At 28.4% G+C, this 25217-nt stretch overlaps 4 protein-coding genes across 4 annotated transcripts in view; 1 reads left to right on the top strand and 3 right to left on the bottom strand.

Moving 5' to 3' along the window:
* Window positions 1-1963: 1963 nt before the first annotated feature.
* LOC113387538 (caspase-1-like) lies at window positions 1964-3184 on the bottom strand. The gene is made up of 3 exons (XM_026624867.1): window positions 3144-3184; window positions 2126-3027; window positions 1964-2056 (listed from the first exon to the last, which is right to left on the bottom strand). The coding sequence occupies exons 2-3, from the start codon at window positions 3013-3015 to the stop codon at window positions 1996-1998; spliced, it is 951 nt and encodes a 316-aa protein (XP_026480652.1). The 5' UTR covers window positions 3016-3027; window positions 3144-3184; the 3' UTR covers window positions 1964-1995.
* Window positions 3185-6497: 3313 nt separating this feature from the next.
* Window positions 6498-7119, bottom strand: LOC113388229. The gene has a single exon (XM_026625628.1). It carries the CDS (start codon window positions 6996-6998, stop codon window positions 6498-6500), a length of 501 nt encoding a protein of 166 aa, XP_026481413.1. The 5' UTR covers window positions 6999-7119.
* Window positions 7120-13991: 6872 nt separating this feature from the next.
* On the top strand, window positions 13992-19015 carry LOC113388228 (odorant receptor 94a-like). The gene is made up of 6 exons (XM_026625626.1): window positions 13992-14082; window positions 15165-15651; window positions 16644-16743; window positions 17777-17887; window positions 17951-18148; window positions 18962-19015. The coding sequence occupies exons 1-6, from the start codon at window positions 13992-13994 to the stop codon at window positions 19013-19015; spliced, it is 1041 nt and encodes a 346-aa protein (XP_026481411.1).
* A 1102-nt stretch (window positions 19016-20117) lies between these two features.
* LOC113388227 overlaps window positions 20118-25217 on the bottom strand; it is a 44296-nt gene continuing 39196 nt past the window's right edge. The window contains exons 8-9 of the mRNA XM_026625625.1: window positions 22348-22586; window positions 20118-21430 (exon numbers count right to left, since the gene is read on the bottom strand). Of these exons, the coding sequence (XP_026481410.1) occupies window positions 20118-21430; window positions 22348-22586 (1552 nt within the window). The remainder of the gene's footprint in view (window positions 21431-22347; window positions 22587-25217) is intronic.

Here is a 25217-nt window from a genome sequence, read left to right as displayed (position 1 = left end):
TTTTTGGTCCACGTTTTCGCAAAAAATCCTCAATCGATTTGAAAATTTCAAAGCCGTTCGAAAGATATCAGTTGAATATTCAATAGATCATAAAATTTCCGTCTTGGTTAAATTAGTCGTACAAGAAATATTATACACATTTTATGCAATGATGAGTAATTCAAAACAATACTGACTTCAGCACATCAATCTAAAATATGATAACTACTATGTAAACATGAGTGATAAAATTCACAAGGCGTGACTATACGTTCAAACAATGCGAAATATTTTCTATTTAACACCATTAAATTATTAATCTAAATGCTGATAATAGAAAATTTAAAATTTACTATTATCAACATAGTTCAATTGCATACTTTAAATTTTTTTCTCTACTGAAATGAAACCACAATTCTGTTCTTCGTGCTAATAATATTACAATCCATTTTTATACACGATACACAATATTTTCAAACCATCGAGCAATTCCTATAGCACCAACATAACTTTTCAGTCCAATTTTATTGAATATTGCAATTTCTTCCTGGTATTATATCACTGTGATGAAATTTCAAAAATTTCACTCGGGCAGTGTCATGAATGCCCCAAAATGAGATACTTTTCCAATTATGCAATTAGATAAATCACTTACCATGATGTGAAATTATAAAAAACGTATTAATTTAGAATAATTTGGCAAAAAAAGCCGAAAAATATGTGGACAAATCAAAATTTGGATAACTAATTTAAAATTTAAAATTTTGTTTTGATGACCAAATGTTTACTCCATGATAAAATTTTATTCATGAGTTCAAATGTCATGAACATAATTAATTAATGAAGCAAATATTAAGATTACAATAAAATACTAATTATCAGACATAAACATTTATTCCATTAAAAAAATACAAAATCCTATATTTTAAATAGAAGTCTGAGTGAAGACTACAGAGATCATTTAAATGCAATTTTTGATATGGCTGTTGCATGCAAAAATATAAATTACAATCACAAACAAGTTCATTATGAAAGTAATTTTGTAAAATTATATCTTATTACTACTACTCACAATGATTTTTAATGTAAATTACAAAGGCACAATATTTATTCAAGTCGATACATTGGCCCTTTAATTTGCACATGTAAAATATCACAAGTGTAAATGATTAGAAACAATCCTAATTATACTAAAGTAATTTTATTTATTTTGCACATTATTGTTTAAAACTAATGAAGGAATTTAATAACACGTGACCTAAGTATATTAACTAATTTCTATTAAAATATATGTGTGTTGAAGGTTTAGTTTCCTCTTAATATCACTGAAACTTAGAACAAATTATTCTTTAATAATTTTCTAGAAAAGTTCTAATGTCTACCGTTGTCTTAATGCACTGAGAATTAAATTTATAGTATTTTAAGTCAAGAATACTGTCAAAAATGTAAAATAAATGCTTAGACTTACTATAATTATTTGATTAAGTAAGTTTTTAAGTAATATAAAATGCACTGGTCAATTCGCATGTAATTTGTACATTCTAGAATAACTAAACTAAAAAAAAATATTAACCCTTTGTCATAATAAATTCATCACAATGTTGTCAGAGTGGTAAATCAAGTATTTGCTCGATAGCACAAAATATTTTGTACAATTTTGTATATTATTCTTATAAACAAGGCCATATAAACCTGTAAAACTTAGATTTATCTACATTTAATTGGTCCTTCATACAAAGATATTTAAATATGTACAAAATATTATGAGCTTAATCCTAATTCTTACTTTTCATATTAAAACATGACTTTATAATACTAAAATCTGAGTTGAAAGAGACAAAGAAGAAATGTCTTTTGTGTAGTAAGTAAAATCTAAGATAAGTCATTTTCATTCATAGCTAAGCCAATCTAAATCTAATATTAAATGTAAATCAATTTCAGACAAAAGTTTACTTGTTATTAGTCGTATAAGAAATATTATACAGATTTATGCAATGATGAGTATATAATTTATTTTTATTTATTATAAAACATCTTTAGAGGGTTCTTCTTTATCTCTAGTTTTTGACCATGTAACCTTATTCAAAACAAAAAAAATCAATAAAAAGTGTCAATTTGAATATTTGGTAATAAAAAAATCACTTACTTTTTAGGAAAGAAAACTAACCGAGTGAGCATAGATGTTATGCATGGTATCTGCTTCTTACGATGCATTATAATACTATCAGGCGTATTCGATTCAAAGTCAGTAGCAACCCTACGACAAACAAAAGTAAGAAGAGTCAACAAATCCCTTGTTTTACCATTTAATTGCAATTCATTGCACAAAGCCTGCATAAACCATGAACCATTTGTTGTGTTCCTCCAGGAGTAATAGCCAGGAATTGTGGAATAAGCTATTAAAAAGTCAGCTTGGGAAGGTATTCTATATGAATAGGCTGATCCATCTGTTTCTGTCCGATTGCTTAGAGTGACACCTTCATCTAATTGATCACCCTGGCAAGCTTGAATGAAAAATATTTTGGGCTTACCAGCGAGTGTAGGACATCGGTCTGCAGTGAACATGCCGAGTAAGGAGTCTAATTTATACGGAGTGTCTTTAGCATAAATTGTACCCATTTCACCATGGCTTAAAATTGACACGATGATACAATCATTATCTGTGTGGTCCATGGAAGCTAAGTCTTCTAAGACTTTATACATATCTTTGAATTTATAGTCATGGCATATAGCCACTTTGAAGCCTAAATTCTTCAGTATATTCTCCAAATTATTGCCATCAACATCAGTGCCGTGCCTTTCTTTGAGTTGAGACACATTGAAAGTTTTGTGGTTGAATATTATAGCATGACCTCTGTGTTTATGTTCCATATTGTAACATTCAGAGTCAATGCTCACAGGCATTTTTGCTATAATATTCTTACCCATGGGTAAAGAAGTACCTAAGGCATCACCTTCATCGTTTTTAATCACTTTTGTGAAAGCTTCACTTTCTTTGTTTGACTCATTATCATTGATAATGATTGCGTTATCCATTTTATATTTTTACTGAAATAAACAAATGTATTTTATCATAAAGATGGTAAATTTATACACTACACAATTACTTTAATTCAGTTATTTTATATATTTATAACCGTAAAATTCACAAATATCGTTATTACCTTGCACAAAATAGTCAAATATTGCCAGTTCCAAGAATAACGCATCAAAACACAAAAAATGTGTGTTGCCAGGCGCTGTAAAATAAATACTTCGAAAAGCATTGACTATATAAGTAACTTGGATAGATTTTGTTCTTTGATGATAAGTAGCTAAGATGATAAACTGTTTCATGATAAGTAGTTTATCGCAAATAAATGATAACTAGTGATGCATGGCATCGTACCTTGAGGCAAATTGCTCTAACTTCCCGTACCAGAAATTATTTTTTTTAAAAAGATTAATTTTTTTTTTAAACTTTGAGAAAATTAGATTTTTGAGAAATTTTAAATTTTTGAAAAAATGTTTTTTTTTTTTAAATATCTTGGAAAATATCTCTTAAAAACAGAGTTACCGTTTTTGCACTTTTTGCATTGCCCTGTACCTTTAAAACGGCTAGACCTGCCTTTGCCTAAAACTAATCAATGGGTTTCCTTATCAATAGAAATCTAATGCTTAAATCCGCACACACACACGCATACATCCATTTTTTCTAAGGTAGGTATGCCAAAATGTTCAGAAATCTCTGAAACGTAAAGATATATCAAAATTTTCATTTTCGATTTTTTGCGATTAGAACTTACCCTACGGATAGTCAAATATTACAATAACAATAAATAACTGATTAGGTTTTTTTAATTGGGAAGTTCTTATTTGGATTTATTCCATCATCAAACAAAGTTTTCCAAGATAGAATAGAAGGACTGAAAGGAATAGAAAAAAAAAGAATGCAGATGATTGACGATTTACGCGGGAAGAGAAAATACAGGGAACTGAAAACCGAAGCGCAGGATTAGGAAGCATTGAAGCTGAAGTTTGCAAAGAAAAATACTTAAATTTGAAAGACGGACCGATCAACTTTTACCTAAAATCATTCAGCACAAATTGCTTTGAATTGGTTTTAAAATGTTTAAAATTGGTTCAGATTTTTTGGTTAAAATTTTGCTGAAAATGTTTGCACTTCTCTGCTAATTCTAAAGAAACGGCTGGACTGAGCAATGTACAAAACTAATCAGCTAATCAACGCGAGTCTTAATCGAGTTACATGGAATGGATTTAAAATTTTTGATATCATTGCAGTCATAGAAAAAAGAAAAGAGCCGTTTTTGAAAAGACATCCACGATAGATCAAAAATTGGTTCACACTCACACACAATTACATACTTTTACCAAATTTGGTCTCAAACGATTCAGAATGACTTGAAACGTCAAGAAAATAAACATATCTTTCAGTTTATAAAAGTTAGAGAATTTATATTTTAATTTATCCATACCGATAAAATTGCAGCAAATATTATTTATAATTACGTATTACTTTTTTATTATAATGCTCCAAATAATATATGATGTATGACATTTAAAATAAATTTATTTATACCCAAATAATCAAATATCCTTTCCACCATCTATTTGTACTGATTATCGAAGAGTAGATAATGTCAATTAAAACAGTTGCTGTAACATTACAAATAAAATACATATTTTTATTATTATATTTTATAAACATATTTATTTTATAAATCTCTGTAGTAATACACTATAGAATCTGCCAATAAATTTTTAGTTATTCCATTTCATTATCATAAGTAAGTTTGATTACAGTATTAATAGATATTCTAGTTTAAGATATATTATTACATAGACTTTTATATTTTATATATTTGGCACATGTAAATAAGAATTTAAAAATGAAATAATAAATTTGTATAAAGATATATAAAAAAACAGTTTTAATAGGTATCCATCCAGCTATTAAAGCAAAATAAGTTATGTTAATAATAATTAGTTTTATATTTTTACAGAAATTATTAAAAAATAAAAGAACACATTAATGGCATAAAATTAACAAAGGACTTAACGATCATATTTATGAAAAAAAACTATGTATTATTAAGACAACTTAAACTGATATTAATAATTAACTGATATTAATTGAGTTTTGCAAAAAAGACTCCAACCTTAAAACTCACTTGAACTCTTTCAAGCATAACTTAGTTTTTCTTTTTAATTGCAAGATGGATGAATATTAAAAAACGTTTTTTTATATATTTATAAATTTTTTAACATCTGAATAAACATATATCAGTACTATGACTTGTAATGATATAAATTTATATTATAATCTTTTGATAATGGTCCCATTCTAACTCCTACTCCGAAATAAAATTACTATCATTTACATGTTACGATATTATGTGATTTTATAACAGTGCATATTCACATTAAAATACATAACTAAAAGATTGTCTTCAATATTTTTATAGAATTAAATTCATTACAATAAATATATAGTGAAATTATTTTTAACTTTGTTATTTTATGTGATATTAAAAATATAATTTGTTAAATAAAAATTTAAATATCTATTGAAAAATTATATTTTCAGTACTAACGTATACATAATATATATTATAGACATTATTTGCATTATATTCCATTTGGTTTTGACTAGAATTATTTTAAGCAGTAGCCAATATAATTTACTTTACTGTTAAATAGAATTTAATTTTATTCCGCTCATTTATAACTATAGATATTCAATAACTTGTGAGAAAGACATTTTTTGTGACACCAAATAGTTGATTAAAAATCCCACAAAGAGCCCTTTAAATGCTCAATTTAATCTCTTAATTTAAAAAGTTTCATTATAGAATACACAAGATGTTTATTCTGGGTTAATTATACAGAGTAATTTAATGAAAAAAATTAAAATATCATTGATTTAAGAGTTTTCCTTTTATACTAAAAATGATTTAACCAAATTTCGTTATGCTATTTATAGGTGTAATTCACTTTCATACCATTTATACCAATATCAATTATTAATTAGTCAAGGGTGATTATGCCTTTTCTTTAAAATTTAATAAATATAATTTTTTTGAAGACAATTTAATAACTTGATAAATTGTTTTGAGAATAAAAATTGTATAATTGTATAATATTGATAATTAAAATCATAATTAATAAGCATAATAAGCAAACAATTTCATGAATAAGATTTTAATTATCAATATTATACTATTAGACCATTTTTATTCTAAAAACAAATTATTAAGTTATTAAATGTATAAAATGATTAAAGTATGATTAAAATTATGCTGAAAGAGTACACTGCTTTAGAGCTAAAATTTATTTGAAAAGTATGAAATATTTATAGCACTATGATGCGACATAGTGCAATTTCTATTTCACAATTCTACTATACTTAGTTACAATTATTTGGTGCACAGAAAATGTTCTTCTTACAAGTGTTATTCAAATTCATAAGTTCATTTACATATAATAAATATACGTCCAACCATCTTCAGTTTCTTTATCTAATTTACATCATTATGATTTTTGAATAAAATTTTACACATTTCCCCTTTCTGCAAACCCTTGCACAACAACGTTTTTGATCTTTCGGCTGCACTTCTGGCATTTCCTTGAAGCCTTCTTGCTCTCACCTCTAATGAGACAGTGCTTTCTCCATTATTAAAATAAGAATCAGTTGCTGCAGGATCTGGATCAGCGTAGTTTCCTGAAACTTCTTGATCGAAATCAGATTCATCAGAGCCACGTAGATCTAGCATGTATCTAACTTCGGCTTGCTTAACACTATTGATAGTTTTCTTTTTTTCTTCCAAAGTTTCACTTTCTTCTTCAACGTTGTTATCGTCTATGTCGATAGAATTTTCGTCGTCTTTTTCTTCATAATCATCAGCAGAATTCACAAAATCACTAGGTTCGTCGTTGTCTATGATGATCTCCTTCGGCCACGTATTCACGGTCCATCTAGCAGAATCTGCATTGACTTCATCACTACGCATTTTGTTCATATCATAAACTTTTATGACGGTATCTGGAATACTGTCATCGTTTTCTAGAAACTGTTCTTTGTTCAAATCTAGATTATCGAATGACAATTTTGCAGGCGCTAAAATAATAAATGCGATGCACGCTAGAAGAATCAAGGTAACTGCTAAAGGTAGCACCAAGTTACGCTTATGGATCGCTAAATACATTTTGTGTGTTTATGACAATTTGTCTATATATTTTAAATAAATTGACACTATCAAATGTAAAATTTGATTAAAAAACTATCATATTCCGATTACACCCTTCACTTCAATTTTAACCAATAAAACTTTGCACCTATTCGTTACATTGCACACACAGGCAAAACAAACACTGTGCTCAATATTTCCGAAAGTCATAAATCGAATCTAATAATAAATAAGTATTCCACAAAGCACATAACTCACAGAACAAGCCCCGAGAACGTAATTCTTGTTCACCTATATATTTTACACATTTTTTGTGGGGTGCTTGCCTCGTACCTCGAGACGATCTGTTTTATGCGGCACGTAACTGCACTATTTTTTCGTTTAGTGTGAAAGATTTTGATAGCCCCACGATCAAACGTTTGTTCATGAATAAAATGTTTCGCAGTGATCGCGCAAAGAGACGACAGAGAGGAAGGTCAGATTCACTGCAACAAAATGAGGGGTTGAAAAGCCCCAACCCACTGCAGGACAGGGTTTACACTTTTGTTTTCTTATGCACTTGACTTTAAAATTGAATCTCGAAATAGAGTAGAAAAACCTATTTTTTTTTTCTAAATATAGGTTCCTAATTAATAAGGTATCACATATTAACATATCAACACTTACGCAACACACATACATGCACTTACCAACATATACAGATATATGATGAATAAGTTACAAATGAGAAAAACTGAACACAATTTTGAAAAGGAGAGGAAACTGGATTGGACCAAGTCTGCAAAAAAATTGCTTCTTATACGATGTTGTTGAAGGTAAAACTAGTGGTGCATGGTATCGTGCCTTAAGACAAATTGCTGTAAGCCCGTACCGAAAACTAAATTATTAATAAAAAAAATTTCAAAACTTTGAAAAAAATAAATTTTTGAAAAAATTGCTTTTCCTGAAATAAAATTTATGTATATTATGATTTTTTCTGATTAAAGGAATAAAAGTATAGCAGATGATTGATGACTTACGCGAGAAGAAGAATACAGAGAACTGAAAGACGAAACACAGGACCAAAAAATATGGAAGCAGAAGTTTGGAAGGAAAAACCCATAAAAATGAATAAAAGGTGTTTAATGGCAATGGAAATAATAAACAAGGGAAAAAATCGTTGATTTGTGATCCTTTCACACCATGGACCTGTCTTCGAGCAGACTACTGTTTATTAATATTTTATGCTTCTGCATAAAAAAAAAATTATTTTGTTTCTAATATGTTTCTTCAAATTCATTTACTTAAATCTATGATTGCTTTCTAATTGTATAGCAATTGACTTCTCAACCAACTCGCCTGTCCTTTTATGGTTTTCGAGTGATTAACGTGAAAATTTTATAATTTTCAGGTGATTTTTTCTATTTCTAATTATTATACTAATTATTGGAATAGGCTTGATTCTGAGATGAGAAAGTTTATAGGATATAATATACTCAAATATAACATTAAATTAGTACTTTGAAACTTATCGACATCTGTGACTCCAAGAAAAAGATTTCCAAATAGGCGAAAACTTAGGCTTCTATATTAGTACTGAACCTTAAGCCATTCAGATTTTGTTAATTTAAGTTGTATTTTTAAATATGACATTTAAAGAATTTGTAAATTGTGAATCGAATTACTGAAGTGTTTTAAGAATCAAATTAGGCTTGTCATCTAAACCAATAAATTTTCACAATACTTCATTATTTGTTATACAATCTAATCCAAATTTCGATTACAAAATTTGTAGTGTTTCCATATCAGATTGCAAATTTCCAACAGCCTAATAAAAATAATAATTTTATTAAAAACTTTTCTATAATCATATTTTTTATAACAAACTTTTTTATAACAAATTTGTTTAATTTTGCAAAATGATATCAATTTTTTGAAGATGATTGAGAGATAGGATTAAAAGTTTACCTACTACTTATAGATAGTAAAGAAATTTTGCAGATCCCAAAATATAAAATGTAATATTATATATCAATTAAAAGAAAAATATATTTAGTTTGTAAAGAAATCGATATACCCAAAAAATTTCTATAAATCGAAATGAATTTTTAGAAGATGCTAGAGAAAAATGATAAAAGTATTTTTGCAAATTCCGAAATAAAAAGTGCAGTATATATCAAACTGAGTGAAATGTCTTTAGTCTTTTTTCTATGTTTTCAAACAAAAATAAAAAATAGTAGTCTTATGAGCTGTTGTTATCATAGCTACGTAGCTTTTTTTAGAAGGCAACGATTGGCCTATTTGATGTGATAATTTTTAATTTAATTCAATAATGCCGGGGAAAAGATATTTTCACTTGAAAACATATTTTCAAGTGATAACCGATGCCGCTATTGCTTGACATCAAGCTATCGGAGCTGATTATCACACCTGAAACATTTTGATTAAAAGCCCAAAAGTCCAACCACTAAGCAACGAGGAAGCTACACTTTAGGCCTATAAAACACATATTTTTATATAATTATCAATTATGTATTTTATTGAAATTGTGATTGATAAAAAATTTTGACAATAAAAATTGTTCTTTATAACAAAAAATCGGTGGCGAGAATAGCTCATCTGTCATTCTTGGCAATTACATAAAAAATATGCAAAAGTTTAAAAGAAATTAAATTGTTAATTAGAAAGTGCATAAAAATAAAACTAAAGTAGAATTTAAAAATAGTTAATTTGAAATTAAAGATAATTAGAACTGTTAAATTGAATTTGAATAAAATTAGAAGAAAGAAGAAAGCAAGACAAAAGTTAGAATTGGAGAAAATCAGAATTAAGTTGAGTTGAATTTGAATAAAAATATTAGAAGTAAGAAGAAAAAGCAAGATTAGATTATTTATTTAAGATGAACAGAATAAAAAAAATGAAATGTTGTACATGGCTAAATGCTCTAAGTAAGCAAGGCCAATAAAATTAAAAAACTATAAGAAGAAATCACATTGTAATTCTAATTCAGTGTTATATAAGAATAATTATTTATTTTATCTAAACAATTCGGCGTACAAGAATTTAACCGGCATTCGTATATACAAATCTAGTATCGACCACATGTTCACAAATCGGTCTAGTTGAAAATCTATTTTTAATCCAATCAGTCAGTAGATCATCGATAAACAAATAATCGTCTAGAACAAAATGGCCAGCCCTAATAGAGTCAGTGGTACACGGCAAATCTCGCACGGCAAATACTGTGTACGTTTTGTTTCGCGCCAAAGTGGGGGGCGACTTTTTGGGGCATGCGCATTTCCACTGTTTTTCCATGCAGGGCCGTAGCTATCGATTTGTTTTGGAGGCACATATGTAAATTTTTCTATTACATATGTGATCTACTATTCAAAGGGGTTGAAAATGATGATAACAACGCAGGAAATACAATAATAGATTGTATGAGGGTTATGCTTGTAAGCGCGGATTAAAGTATTAAATTGATAGATTGGGGTAGCAGTTGAATTGAGAATGAAACGAAAAGGTAGAAAGGTTTTTTTTAAAATGTAGTATGATGTCAATTTGACTATTTGGGGATGAGATTTGTTAATCCAATACAGTATTGAGCGGCACACGTATCAATTCACACGAATTCTTGCATAGGACTAGGTTATACAATAGGTGCCAAAGATTAAACAAGTTATAAAGGATGTATAGAAATAAAAGTTTTTGAGTAAAATGTAGATATACACGGTGTCAAAGTAATACGAATCGTGACATTTCAATAATTTTTCTTCGGAATTACAAAATAACCGTTGTTTTAATTTACGAAAGTGGCATTTGCATTTTTTTCGAATTTTATCTTCCTTTTCTTAATTAACTATATTAACTATAACTGAGAGGAAACTCAGGGAATCCAAATTTAGCACATATTTTGTTGCTTGAGTGAACAGGCTTAATATAATAATTAATACTGAAGTTATTACTTTTCATAATACTTTTTATAATATACACTCTATTTCGGCTTCATTCAAGTAGTTTTATTATATTTGCAGGGATAGGTTTACCATGCACTTAAATGCAAGCTTTCTCAGTCTTAAAAACAGAACTGCAATACAAACAAATATGCCCCTAAATTATGCCGAAGGAGCGGCGGCATCCGAGTGGAAAGGGTTAATAAACATTCCGGTTATACTGAATTACTTGGACCGTAAAAAGTACTCTCCTTTTTGGGGTTATGACTTATGACAAAAGTCATTTACATGCAATAATTGTAGTCCCAAAAACACTTATTGTCTTCAAAGTAGTTTTTAAAAATGGACCATCATTTATATATAGAAACAAAAATTTATTGTAAATGACTTCAAATGATTGAAAGCCCTAACAGCTAAAAATTTTAGACACTATTGTCCTATAAGTTTCAAAATTATGTTCCAGAAGAGAAAATGATCTTTTTCCTCAAAATTCGATTCGATGATTTTTTTTTCTCAATGTATAAGTGATTCTGAATCGATATATGTTCCTTAAAAAATGAAAAAATATGTGTGCCATAATTTTCTCGAAAAACTTGTGCTCCGATTTCATAAAATTTTGAACCCTTTAAAGAAAAATTAGCATATTAAACACATTAATTCAATTGAGTATCTCTAAATTTATTTAAGATGTTATTTGATCAATTAACCTTCCTAATTAATATTGGAATAAATTGATAAAAAATTACAAACTATTTGTTACATCATGTTGCAAACATGCCAATTTTAATTAACGTTAACTAATCTTGTATGACGATCAACAAAATAAATGATATAGATTGAACCTTTGGATAATATTAGTTTGCTATTAGTTAAATATTTATTTATATCGATTATAAAACATCTATCTTGCCATAACATTGGTCTGTTGTGCGGCAGAATCGGCCCATAAATCTACTTTAGAAGATTTTGTTAGAAACCAAGGTCAAATTAAAATTCATTATACTATCAATTTATATTTTACATATCAAATATATGAAATACTTTATGTAGACAGATTGGCAATAAAAGGGCAGCTGCCGTAGGGTCCAGAACAACTCTCAAATAAACCAGAAATAAAAAAGTTCTTATAAATGCAGACAAGAAAACCGAGCAGTTTCATGCAAAGATGATTCTCCGAAAATTTATTTATGTTAGCCGCATGTTTACCTTGTATATTCGGACGAATATATTTTTTCTAACTTATGATATTACATGCTTTTATGTCTAGACTTGTAATGATTCTAATATTCATCAGCCAAAGTGAATTATTCAGAATATATTTTTCATCTAGAAGAGTACCTACTTGTATAAAAAGATTTCTTGAAATAAAATATCTACACGGATTATGTATTTGAATGGATTTTTTTGTACACATTGAAACTATTAAATTGATTATTGATAAGCAGGATTGCAAATTTAAGCACAAAATTATTAATAACTTTTCTTTAAGATTCATTGCCTTTGATAAGTTCTGGCAGCCTGGGCTGTTTTATAAAATTAAAAAATATTTTCTAGTTAAATACATCAAATAATTAAAATTATATTTAGAAAACAGATCCTTCCAGATTATAGTGAACGCAGAAACGTCAGATTTCTTCAAAATAGAGTCAGGTGCCCCGCAGGGCAGCGTCCTGGGACCGCTATTATATGTGTTATTTACAATATACATACCGACACCTCCTAACTTTACTATAGCTGCATTTGTTGATGATACTGTTGTTTTATTCAGAAATAATAATCTCCTATTAGCATCTCAACCGACTCAAAATTATATATCCATATTAGAGAAATGGCTTAACAAATGGCACATAATTCAAGAATGAAGAGAAAATGGCCTCTACGGAATATATAATTACAATCAATAAAGATGTATATTTTAAGCAACATATTGTAAGATAGATCAGTGGATCCTATCTTATTTTAATACTCACTTTAGCTTATAGAAATATTGTAATTTTACAAAAAAAAAGATTAATTCTGAATTTCATTTCACGAAAGAAACTTACCACTACGTAACCTTTATTTTTCACATTATAGTCAGCACTAAATGTTATAAAATAATGTATTTGCATATTGCATATTGCAAAAATATTGAGAGTAAATTTTTTTGGAAAAATATTGTGAGTAAATATTTTTGAAAAATTTGTAAAACTATTTTGCCATCCGCCCTTAATTACTCTCCCAAGCTACAACCCTTAACTAACAGTTCGATCAATATCTTCTGCAATAAAAACATTGTTCAACGTGATTTAAGTAACGGCGGTGTCACTTTTGAAACTTTTGCCAAATGCTAATCCCACAATTTATTTCCTCATCTTTAGGAATTATATGAAAGAAAAGTTTTAGCTGCTAATAACCGTCGCGAAATGATAAATTTATGCACGAGGGATGTTTTTCAGGTGTACATAATATATTTCGTAATTAACGGAAAAAGTAATTTATATTAAATTAATTTTACATAAACTTTTTGATTATAATCTACTTGGTATAATACACATACACATCTGTAAATGTACCTTCTTGTATCCTAAAATGAGAAGAAGATTAACTCATTAATTAAGTATAAGTAATTATTTGTAGATTAATACATCGTTTCAAGTAATTAATGTTTAATTAATTTGTCATTTGCTTTGATCATTAAATGCGCATATACTTTTTACTTTCAGTATTTTCCCATATTTATAAGAATTCGCTAACAAATTTTAAAAGTATGATTAATTTTGTGCAAAGTACGATATCGCAATGGCGTTTTTGCGGTTTACTATCTGTTGAAATTAATAACAGTAAAGAAATTGTTTATGCAATATATAAGATTATTTTTCATGTGTTATTTTTTCATTGCTGCTTCCTAACAATGTTTCTAAATGCAACTGTATTTTCAATTGGAAATTTGCAAAAACTTATTGATAACTGGTATATCTTCTTAACAGTTCTTAATATGGCAGGTTGGTACATAAAAATATGGTCTTGTGTATTTATTTTTATTTTCTTAAAATTAATTAATTTTGATATTTTTTTGATATTTTTTAAAATTTAATTTATTAAGAAAATGAAAAATTTCGAAAACTTGAATTTTTTGAAACTTCGAATTTTTTGGAATATTTTGAATTCTTTTTTAAAAATAATTCAAAATTTCGAAATTTTCTGTAAAAGCATTTTTTGCACACCGTCTACTCATGCAATACGTTTTTTGAATTAATTTAATCGGATGATCCGTTTTCTCAAAAACTGCATAACCATTTTTACACCCTTTGCGCTCCATACTTCCGAAACGGCAAAATTGCCTTTTGCAAAAACGCCTCGCAATCTAATAAGAACCGAATGATTTTTCAATCATACAAATCGGTTATTCCATACTGTCGAAAATGTCGAGAATATTTGTTTGAACCAAATATTTAAATTTTTAAATAAAAAATCTTGGTACCGCACCCAAAAAAATGACACAAAAAGTATACACATTATCAAAATCTCTATAAAGTCAATATAAATAAAATGTTTTTCGAATTATTCAAATCAGACGCTTAGTTCTCTCAAAAATTGAATTACTATTTTTGGTTCTTTTTGCTCCGTATTTTCGAAACGGCTAGACCTGCCTATGCCAAAAACTGATGAGTACGTTTCTTTATCAATATAAATCAAATGTTTTTTAAATTTGATTCGTGTTTCCAAAATTTGTCGACAAAAATTTGTATCCGCACATACACACACACATACATCAACTTTGTCTAAGGTATGCCAAAATGTTCAGAAAGCTTTGAAACGTAATGATATATAAACAATTTCATTTTCAATTTTTTTGCGATTACTATAACTTACCATACAGGAAGTTAAAAAAAAGTTAAGTTCTAAATTTTAAAGAAATAAGAAATCATTAGAAAAGAATACATCAACATGAAAAAATGATTGAAGAATTAATTCTAATTCTAATTGTTTCGAATGTTATATGTTTAGTTTACATTGTCAACTATAAAACTACATTCAAATATTACACATGAATGGTAATTTATTATTATAATTATTCCAACAGGAAAAACAATCGGCACGTACATCAACCACAAGTATTTCCACCAAATCATAAATCTTTTATCATCAGACGAGTTTCAAGCAGAAGATGAAGAATCGAACAAAATAATTAGGAAAAGTATCAAAAAAGCTACAAAAGTCCGAACATTGCTAATTTTTTGGATCGTATTTGCTGCAATTTTATATTTGTCAGTTCCATTGCTGGATGGGAGCAGCAAAGACTTTGTGCTGCCTCTAAAGGCTTGGTTTTGGTTTGAAATCAAATATTCGCCAATTTATGAACGGATTTATGTTTATCAGTGCATAAGCTTAATTTACCAAGCTTTAATAATGGCTGTGATCGAAGGTTTCATTATGGGAATTATGGCAGTGATTATTGGCCAATTAGAGTTATTGGCTTATAAGTTGAGGAACATCAAATCGGATGGAGGTCTGCAATGCTTTGATGAAAGAGTGGTGAATTGTGTGAAGCATCATAGGAAAATCAAGTTGTATGTAAAATTTACAGTTATTTACTATAGTTCTTACACTGCTATACAAATTGTAATAAACATAATTACTTTAAATCTTAAATATATGCTGTCCCAACAAAATCTGAGTGACTAGATTCTAACCAGGCCTAGGGCGGCGCAATTTGAGAGGAAGGCAAATTTTTCAGTTGGTCAAAATTTTAGACCCGATAAAATGTTGTAACAATTAATTTTAAGGATTGATCCTAATCTGTTTGTATAAGTTTACAGATTTTATTTATTCTATTTACAGATTTCATTCCATTTTCTAAAAATAGAATAGAATCCGTTTTGTGATCAACCTTGTGTTGATTAGTTATTCGTAGTTATTGGCCGAGTTGTTGAAATTTTTTTGAACCTGCCATCCTCAAAAACTAATTATTTCTTCACTATGTCAACACAAGCTCTGAACTTTTAACACGTCTAGACATGCCTTTCGCAAAAACTAACCAGTACTTCTCGCGATCAGTATGAAGCAAATGTTTGAACCATACAAGTTAACTTTAAAAATTAAAATTCTTTGTTTTCTTTTTTGCGAAAGGCAGGTTTGGTCATTTTAATGGGCCATGGGAGCAAAAATTCGTCATAGTAAAAAGAATAGTAGTTCATGGTTTTAACTTAATATCATATTCACATTGAGTAAAATATGTTTAAAAGAAACATGTATGCTAAAATGTTGACCTTGAAACGTGAATTTATGCAAAAAACATCATTTTTTGCGATTACTATAACTTTCCCTTCGTGAAGTCAAAAATTATATCTAATTGTGAGCAATTTAATATAAAAATATTTGTTTAAATTAAAAAGTAAAATTTTATCCAATAAAAGGGCGCCGAATCAGATAGGGCATATGACGGCAGAAAGCCTAATCCACTGCATATATATCTCATTTCATTAATATTTCTATTTAAAAGCAGTCAAAAAACACATATTAAAATTATATTAAAAACTAAAAATTTTATCCATTATTATAGGTTAACTAACAACTTACAACAAATGTATGGATCTTCTATGTTTTTTCACATCTTAGTTGGAGGTGCTTTATTATGTCTCACAGGCTACCATCTTTCACATGTGAGGCTCTGTTAACTTTTTATTTTTTTGCTGAAATAATCTGCACTGCTCACAAAAATGATTTTTTATAATAGACCATTTAAAACTGCACTGTAGTTTAAATATTTTTTTAAGTTAAAGAATCATAATAAATATTTAGTTAACATCATGGATATTTCTCCAAGCACTAATTTTAAGAAGATTTTTTAATTTCTGCTTTCTACATCCAAAGTTTTTTTTTTTTTTTTTTTTAAAATTTTAAATTTTTATTTGGCCTCGCTTACTCTGAGCATTTAGCCACCTACAACATGTTTTATTTAGTTACAATTCTAATTTTTATATCATTTTCAATTTATTTTATGTATCCTATTCTATTCTTCTTAATTTTTCTTCTTCTTCTTATTTTCTTCAATTCTTGTTCTTTTTCAAATTTCTAATTCTATTTAACTTTCAGCTTCTTCTTCATTCAAGTTCCAATATTCCTCTTCTTACTCCTAAATCAATTCAACTGTTCGAATTCTGTATACCTATTTTTCTTAATTTTTATTCAAATTCTATTTAACAAATACAATTTTTTTTATTTGATTTCAAATTAACTACACATATTATTTTTTCACAAATTCTATGTCATTGACAGGATTTGATCCGAAGACCCCTGTCATGTGAATCGAACACGCTACCAAAGAGCTATGCTCGCCACACATCCAAAGTTCGAAATAAACATTTCACAATTCGAATAATATATTTTAATATATGCATTATAAATGATAATATTATTTGTACATAAATAAGTTGTAAGTATAATTGTAATTTTATTTCTATTCACGTGTACTTCACGTAAGGCAATTCATCATAAATGCATATTCATTTTGTAGGACCTCGGAGTAAACGTAGTTATCGGTTACGTAAGTCCTGATAATTCATTCAAATGCTTTTAAATAGCATTTTTCTTAAACATTTTTATTTAAAAAATATTTATTTGCTATTCAAAAAAGTGGTATGAATATTATTTTAATAAATGTATTCTTTGTGTATCCTTTTTATATAATTGCAGTTATCTATTCAAAAAGAAAGAGTTCAATTCACCATAGACTTTGTGTACCTCATAATGATTGTCGGTCAATTATTTTTACCTTGCTGGTATGGAAGCAAAATTAAAGATATGGTATAAAAAACATTTTAATGTGATATTTATCTCATGAATGAAATAATATTAATATTTTTTTAGAGTACGCAGTTGAATTACGCTCTTTATGAAAGCGAATGGAGTTCTTGTCTATTTTCTGATGCAAAAATGATAGCAAACAAAAATACCACACCCCGAAGTAAAATGACTATTTCAAATATTCTTATGGAAAATGGAAAACGATGCATTCAAGTTCGAGCATCTGGTTTAGTATCTCTGGATATGCGGACTTGTACTTCGGTAAAAAAAAATCTGAACGGCAGGACTAGTTTTTTCAGAAGGCAACCCAACGGCTGTTCAGTCTTGTTTTGTTGATTATTATTTTGACCAGACTTTAAAAATTTGAAAATTAAATATGCAAATATCTCCAAAAAGTTATTCTCAGATATAAATCATATTCAGATCTATAATTTCAAGTAAACTCAAATATCACTACTGCCTAGTATCAGGTTGTTCAAGGCAGGAACAGAACAAAGTGAAAGCGCTAACTCCGTGGTTTCCAACCTTTGGGGCGCGCCTCCTCAGGGGTTTATAGAATACTATTTTCGAAAATAACCTAAAATTTTTGAAATGATATTAAAAAATCAACCAAAAATAATTAGTTTTTATGCATAATTTTACATATAATTGTGTAAGAATTTGTAGTCTGATCAGTTGAGTATTTACAAAACTAAATTATAAAAAATGAGGGGTTCGCACCATTTTTTCTTATTAGAGCAGGGGGGCGTGGTTGAAAAAGGTTGGAAATCACTGCTCTAACCACTTGAGCCACAAAATTATGAATGACAAAAATATGAATTATTTAATGTCATAGAATAAATTTCAATTTTCATTCGAAACTATGTAATTATCATAAAAAGTTCTAATATCTTCAATTTCATTTAATTCAATCCCATAAATGATCTATGTAGTTGAAATGAAAATGTCACAAAATCTATTTAAAGACAAAGTTATAGTTATTAATTAATAAAATAATAGCAAAAGTACTTTTATAATTATTTAATCATATTATAATATTTTTTTGGAGCTAATTAAATTCTTATTTATTTTCAGATGATCAACTCTGCTTATTCGTATTATGCTCTGTTAAGAAATCTACAAAAGTAAAAAAATATTCATCAAAATAAAACCAGTTTTTAATACAAAAAGTTTATAATTTCATATGAAAACTATTTACAAAAGAAAGCACTATAAAATCTAGAAAAAATATTCGTAAGAACATTTAATAGAAAATCTACTTATACTATTACATAGAATATCATTCATATATCAATTCAAAACTTAATTTCTACAAATGCTATTTAATAATTTGTTTTATAAATATATCACATTGTTTGAATATTAAATTTAATGAATAAAATTTCTAACAAATATTTAATGCCAAACATCCCATAAATATTTAATTATTATATGTATAATATTTATGGAATTTACATATAGCAAGATATAAATTGCATACAAAACATTTATTTTTAACTCGAAATGTATACAATCTAATAACACTGGGCAATGTCCGTCACTTTAGAAAGCAATTAGTAGCTTTCAATTAATTATAATTAACTATATTATATATTACTCATATTTACATTTTAATTAAAATTATTGCTCGATAATTAAACACACATTTAATAAAGAAACGTATTTTCATCTAATCAGTCTTATTACAGTTGACTTTTGTCCCTCCCTCCATAAAAATATATACATTGCTAGTCTAATTGATAATTATTTCTCATTAAAAAAATAATCATCAGGTTTAAGTTTTTGAAACTCATAAAATCCAATTAAGAAATTATGATTCAATTATTATAATATAATAATTAAAACATAATTGCTTAATTGTAGATTACTTTTATTATTATGTAGTAGTATCTATATTTTTGTTGAAATCATTGGTATTTTTGTAAGGCATTTTTAATTTTTTTCTAACCAATGCATAAATTAGTATTGGTTGGCGAATTAATTTATATAAATGTTATGCAATGTTAGTGCAAATTTTTTAGTACTAACCAACTATTAATTTGAAATTCATTGATATACTATACTCATACTATACTTATAGTCTCTTTTGGTGAACCATTGGTTTCCAAATTGGCCCTCAATTCCTATCTACATTCTACAAATATTAGAAACTATTACTAATATATGGCGCGTTCATAAATATTTACAAATAATATATGTGCAATATATACTTTTTATAAGATTTAATGAATTAATTTAAAAATATCACAGCACAAAGTAGAATTAAAACAGCATTCAGCCTCAGGTTGCTTCCTGAGCTGATGCCAAGAAATTGTTGCTCCAAGTTAGCTTCAACATTTTCACAATGTTCTAAAGGCATTCCATAAGAAGAAGCCCTATCAATCACATTACTATAACTGCTAAAACTTGGATGCCTAAATTGTTCCACTTCGTGTATGATATCGTTTGCAAAAGTAACCCCCAACTTGCCCATGGACAAAAGCGTGGTTCCATACATATCCACTTCTAATTTCAGCACATTTTTGGCAAAAAATGAATTTTCTAATCCGTAGATTTTGCAATTCGTTCGTGCGTGAACTATGGGCACGTTCAATTCATACAATTCTTCATCGCAATACTTGACATTGCGAGCAAAAATCGACTGGAATGCGTAAAATTGTTGACGAAATTCTTGAATTTTTGGTCGTCTATCTAGAATACCTCGAAGTTGATTGTTGACGCCTTCTAATAAACCTTCGTCATGTATAGTGATGATAGTTTTATGAGTATAAAAGTCTACGTCAGTACTTCCTCTTAATAAAGAATTGTACATGCCTAAATAATATTCTCCACGCAATTGCAGGGTGTATAAAGCATTTTCGCATCTGTGATCTTCAAAGTAACGTAATTTTGCATGAAACTTACGATTTTGTTCTCTGAATTCAAATTGCCTAATAGTGTATCCACCGTTTGGATGGCTTTCACAACGCCTGGATGTCCAGTGTCCAGTCAAATACACTGGCAACTTTGGCCTGGTCGGTAAATAAGGTGGCGAAGCAATTGAAGAACGGCTGATAATTTCACAAATCGCGCAGTTTTTAAACAACTTTTTATTATCCATACTTGGATACACTGAAGTATTTCTTTTCTTAGACCTCATGATATGCACAAAAGCGTCTTGTCCATAACCAGCAGGATCCGGTGTTATTAGTGCCGGTTCAAAAAGATCCAACAAAATATTATCAGCAGTCAGTGATGAACTTTTAATGACTTCACTGGTAGATACCTTACCATCGTAGATCTTCACTAAAGGCAGTTGGTAACCTTTGGGTTTGGTGGTAGAACCACTTTGTGGGATATCAGCTAATAGAAGTTCTAACTTGTTCTCGATTTTTTGTATGCGAATTTTTGATAATTCGCCAAATTGTAAATTCAATGCATGAGCACAATCGAAGTAGTTGGACCTCGACCTCTTTGACGTATGGTAATTTGTGTTCTGAGAACGATGCTTGCCTCCTTGCAGAATATATTCACGGTTAGCTCGCCAGTGTCGTGACGAAAATCCTGTTGAAAATATAAAATTGTAAGTACAAATAACAAAAACTGAATTAACATGTTTTAGATGCCACAACATTCATTTAACATATCGCTCAAGCCAAGAACAATCTAATAAATCTTGGCAATCAAAAACAAAATGTGGATCATACATTAAAGGCATTTAATGCGTCATCATCGTCAAATATCTACATATATATAAAAATAAGTTGGGTATTCCTTTCTGACGATATAACTGCAGAACGCACGAACCAATTTCGACAATTTTGCATTCGTTGGAAAGGTCTCGGGCTCCGCAAGGTTCACGTGCCTAAATGCGTGCATGGCATCGTGCCTAAATGCTAATTGCTGGAACATCACGCACCGTAATTAAAAATTCGAGTAATGATATTAGTGAGAATTTGGTGGCATTCCAATGATTCCGACTAGTTTCCGTTTAACTTCAAACGATTGCAATTTGCTGTTCGCCTTGCGTTCGCAATGACAATTAACAAGTCACAAGGCCAATCGCTTAGTGTTTGCGGGATAAATTTTAAATAGATTATTTAGAAAATCATTATTTTTGACATGAGCAGTTATACGTTGCCTGTTCACAAGTTGGAAAGCCATCCGTTTTGTTTGTGTTAACGTCAGACCATAAAACAAAAAATGTGGTTTATCAAAGAGCACTTCAATGAAACGGATAATTTGCGGATTCACTTCATTTACTTAAAGAAGTTCAACTAAAAAACACTTCATTTTTGTAATCGAAATAAATTCATTACTGTTGTGTAAGAAAATCAAAATTTTCCTTTTCAAATATAGAACAAACAAAAAATTTCTTCATCTTTCTCACGAAACCATCTGGTGGCGGAACGGAGTTCGTCGGGTTTGCTAGTTTCTAACATTTAATTTAACATAAACTTAGACATTGTATCCAAACCAACCTGGACAAGCCTTGTTGACCTTTTCCTGGACTTCCCTAGCAACTAAAGCATTATGAGGAATGATTTTGACTTCGAAGATGATAAAAGAATCGTCGGTGATGGCACCCATTGCCCTGGCCGAAAACATGGGCGTGCTGCACCATTCATCTCGATAGTGGTGCAGGTCTAGAGTGAACGAGAAGTTTTGTTGGAACTCGTAAGAGCGTAGAACAAATTTGGCACCAGGCCTGGTTTCGCACCTGAAAAAGAAGGAATAATAATTAAATAAAGGAAACTATAAAGGTAATAGTTACAATAGCGATGGAAATGAAATAAAAGTTCTAATTTGAAAATTTATCTAAGGTTCCAAAATGCGTTAAAAATTAAATTAATGAACGGGATCAGTAGTGCACCAGTTTGCCAATAATAATATAGTCATTAAATTCTATTGATTAATATAATTTTTTTTTTTTTGAAAATATTAGATGTTATAATTTTATTAATCCAATACTATTTCAACATTTATAAAAATTACATAATTTGCTATCTTTACAAATTTCCTTCAGAAAAGTTATCCGAAAAAATAACATTCGGTCAATCTAATGCAATCTTGGTGAGGGATATTTTTTCTAATATATACAAAACTTTTTGGTAGATATATCATAAAAATTACCAACTAATAAGCTGTTTGAAGTCATCCTAATAAATATATGTATAAAAATAAATAAGTTTTGACTAGAGATATCAGATGATAAAACAACTAATTGTAATCAAGATATATTCACTTTATTTATTCATTAAATGAAATGACTTCAGATTCAGGGTTAAGTTTCAATTTTTAAATTTTTTATACTTATAATTTTAATGTATATGATTCAATTTTCATTGCAATTTATGGTAATTTCAGTAATTTAATACTGGTAAAAAATCTGGAGGATTTCCTGGGATGATTTATATTTTAGAATAACCATATGTCGGTTGCAGGATAACGTAACTGTAGTAGCATAAAAACGAATAGAACATTTCTATAGGAAGAAAATAATTTATATAACTTGCCTTGGAAATGATTTATGTAACTGCCTCATACGCACTCTGCATTCAACCCGTAATATTTTTTCATGTGAAATAACTTATTCAAATTCATTCATAAAGCATCACAATGATATGAATAATGGTTTTATTAATTCCGAGTTGTAATAAGAAATAAGAGAAATGTATTCAAATATAAAAATATAATATACATAAATATAAATATCATATTTATTTATTGTAATTTTTGGATCCAAGACAGGTTCAGCTCCACATTTCCACCATACAATTGATAAAATAACTGTAGCAATTAAATATACCATAAAAAGCAAATAAAATACTGCTGTACTTTGTACAAATTTTACTGTTTAATATTAACAATGTTGTCAATTATAGATGATTTATATTTCTGTTGAAGTATTTAAAAACATGATTTTTAAACTGTGGGGCGCAGAGTTGCTGCAAAGAGGGCGTACAGCAGTTTCCAAAAAAATAAACCAAGAACGTTGAAATGATATATAGTAGAAGTCCTTTAGTCCGACACCCAACAGTCTGGAATGCCTGGTTGATTATTTTCGATTTTTTTTCTTCAAAAATGTGCCTTTATAGCAAATAAAAACGCTTGAGAGCTATTAGATTATTTTCGGAGTAGTTTGTAATCATTCGGAAGGACTCGCTATTGTTCGGTAATCGTTGTATTCACGGGAATTTCCGTTTTGTCTAGGTTCATGAACAAAGTTTGTTCTACAAATTACGTAGCCCCACGACCAGATACACTAAATTTTTGTTATATTATGAAATATAAAATAAGCTTTGTTGTTTGTATTTCCCACTGATTTTGTAGTTTATTTATTAACCTAATTAATTTTATAATTACCGCCCGATAGGGGAGCAAACCGACTAAAAGTCTTCTACTGTAAATAACTGAATAAATAAGTAATTTTTTTATGTGTGCCTTTACATAATATAATATATTAATTTGTAGCCTGATAAATAAATTGTATCTGTTGACTGTATATAAAATTCGATTCTTAAAAAAATTAAAGGTGGCGCAGCATTATTTTTTGCTAAAGGGGAGGTGCGGTACAAAATGGTTGGAAGCCACTGATTTACACATCACTGAAATTAAATAAAAATTAAATTGTGACTGAAATTAAATATATTATTTATTGTGATTACACTAATTTAAATATGACTGAAACTAAATATAATATTAGAGATTAATTTGTGACCTGAGAAATAAATTGTATCAGTTGACTGTTTATAAAATTAGATTCTTATAAAAATTAAAGGGGAGGCAGCATTTATTTTTCAAAAAACGCGGTACAAAAAGGAAGCCACTGATTTAAACAATACTGAAATTAAATAAAAATTAAATTGTGATAAAAAATACATTTTATTTTTGTGAATAAACTAAGATGAATGATGTAGAATCAAAATAAGTATCAGAAACACATAACAAATGCATAAGTAATAAAAAGTACAGCATAAATTATGACTAAATAGTCCTTGAACATCTAACAATAAGTAAAAATTTAGAAGAAATTATTTTGAATATTGTAAGCCATATTTTGTTTCGTCAAAATTATCTAAGATTAGTTGATGATTTATTAGGCAGTTGTAACTGAAATTAAAACTAGTGGTAAATGGCATTGTGCCTTAAGACAAATTGCAGAAACTTCCCGTATTTTAATAAAATATTCGAGGAGTTTTAAATGTTTTCAAATAGATTATTATAAATACTGTAACTTATACATGTTTACAGAAAAATAAATAAACGAAATTTAATCTAATACTTATAAGAATTATATAAACTGAATTGCAAAGTTAAAACTATTTCTTTGAAATATATAAGTGAGCTT

This window comes from Ctenocephalides felis, unplaced genomic scaffold (genome assembly GCF_003426905.1).
Source record: "Ctenocephalides felis isolate EL2017-DRISC unplaced genomic scaffold, ASM342690v1 CF-g0.4_SCAFFOLD_03572, whole genome shotgun sequence".
Taxonomy (NCBI): domain Eukaryota; kingdom Metazoa; phylum Arthropoda; class Insecta; order Siphonaptera; family Pulicidae; genus Ctenocephalides; species Ctenocephalides felis.
This window is presented reverse-complemented; position numbering and strand designations above follow the sequence as displayed.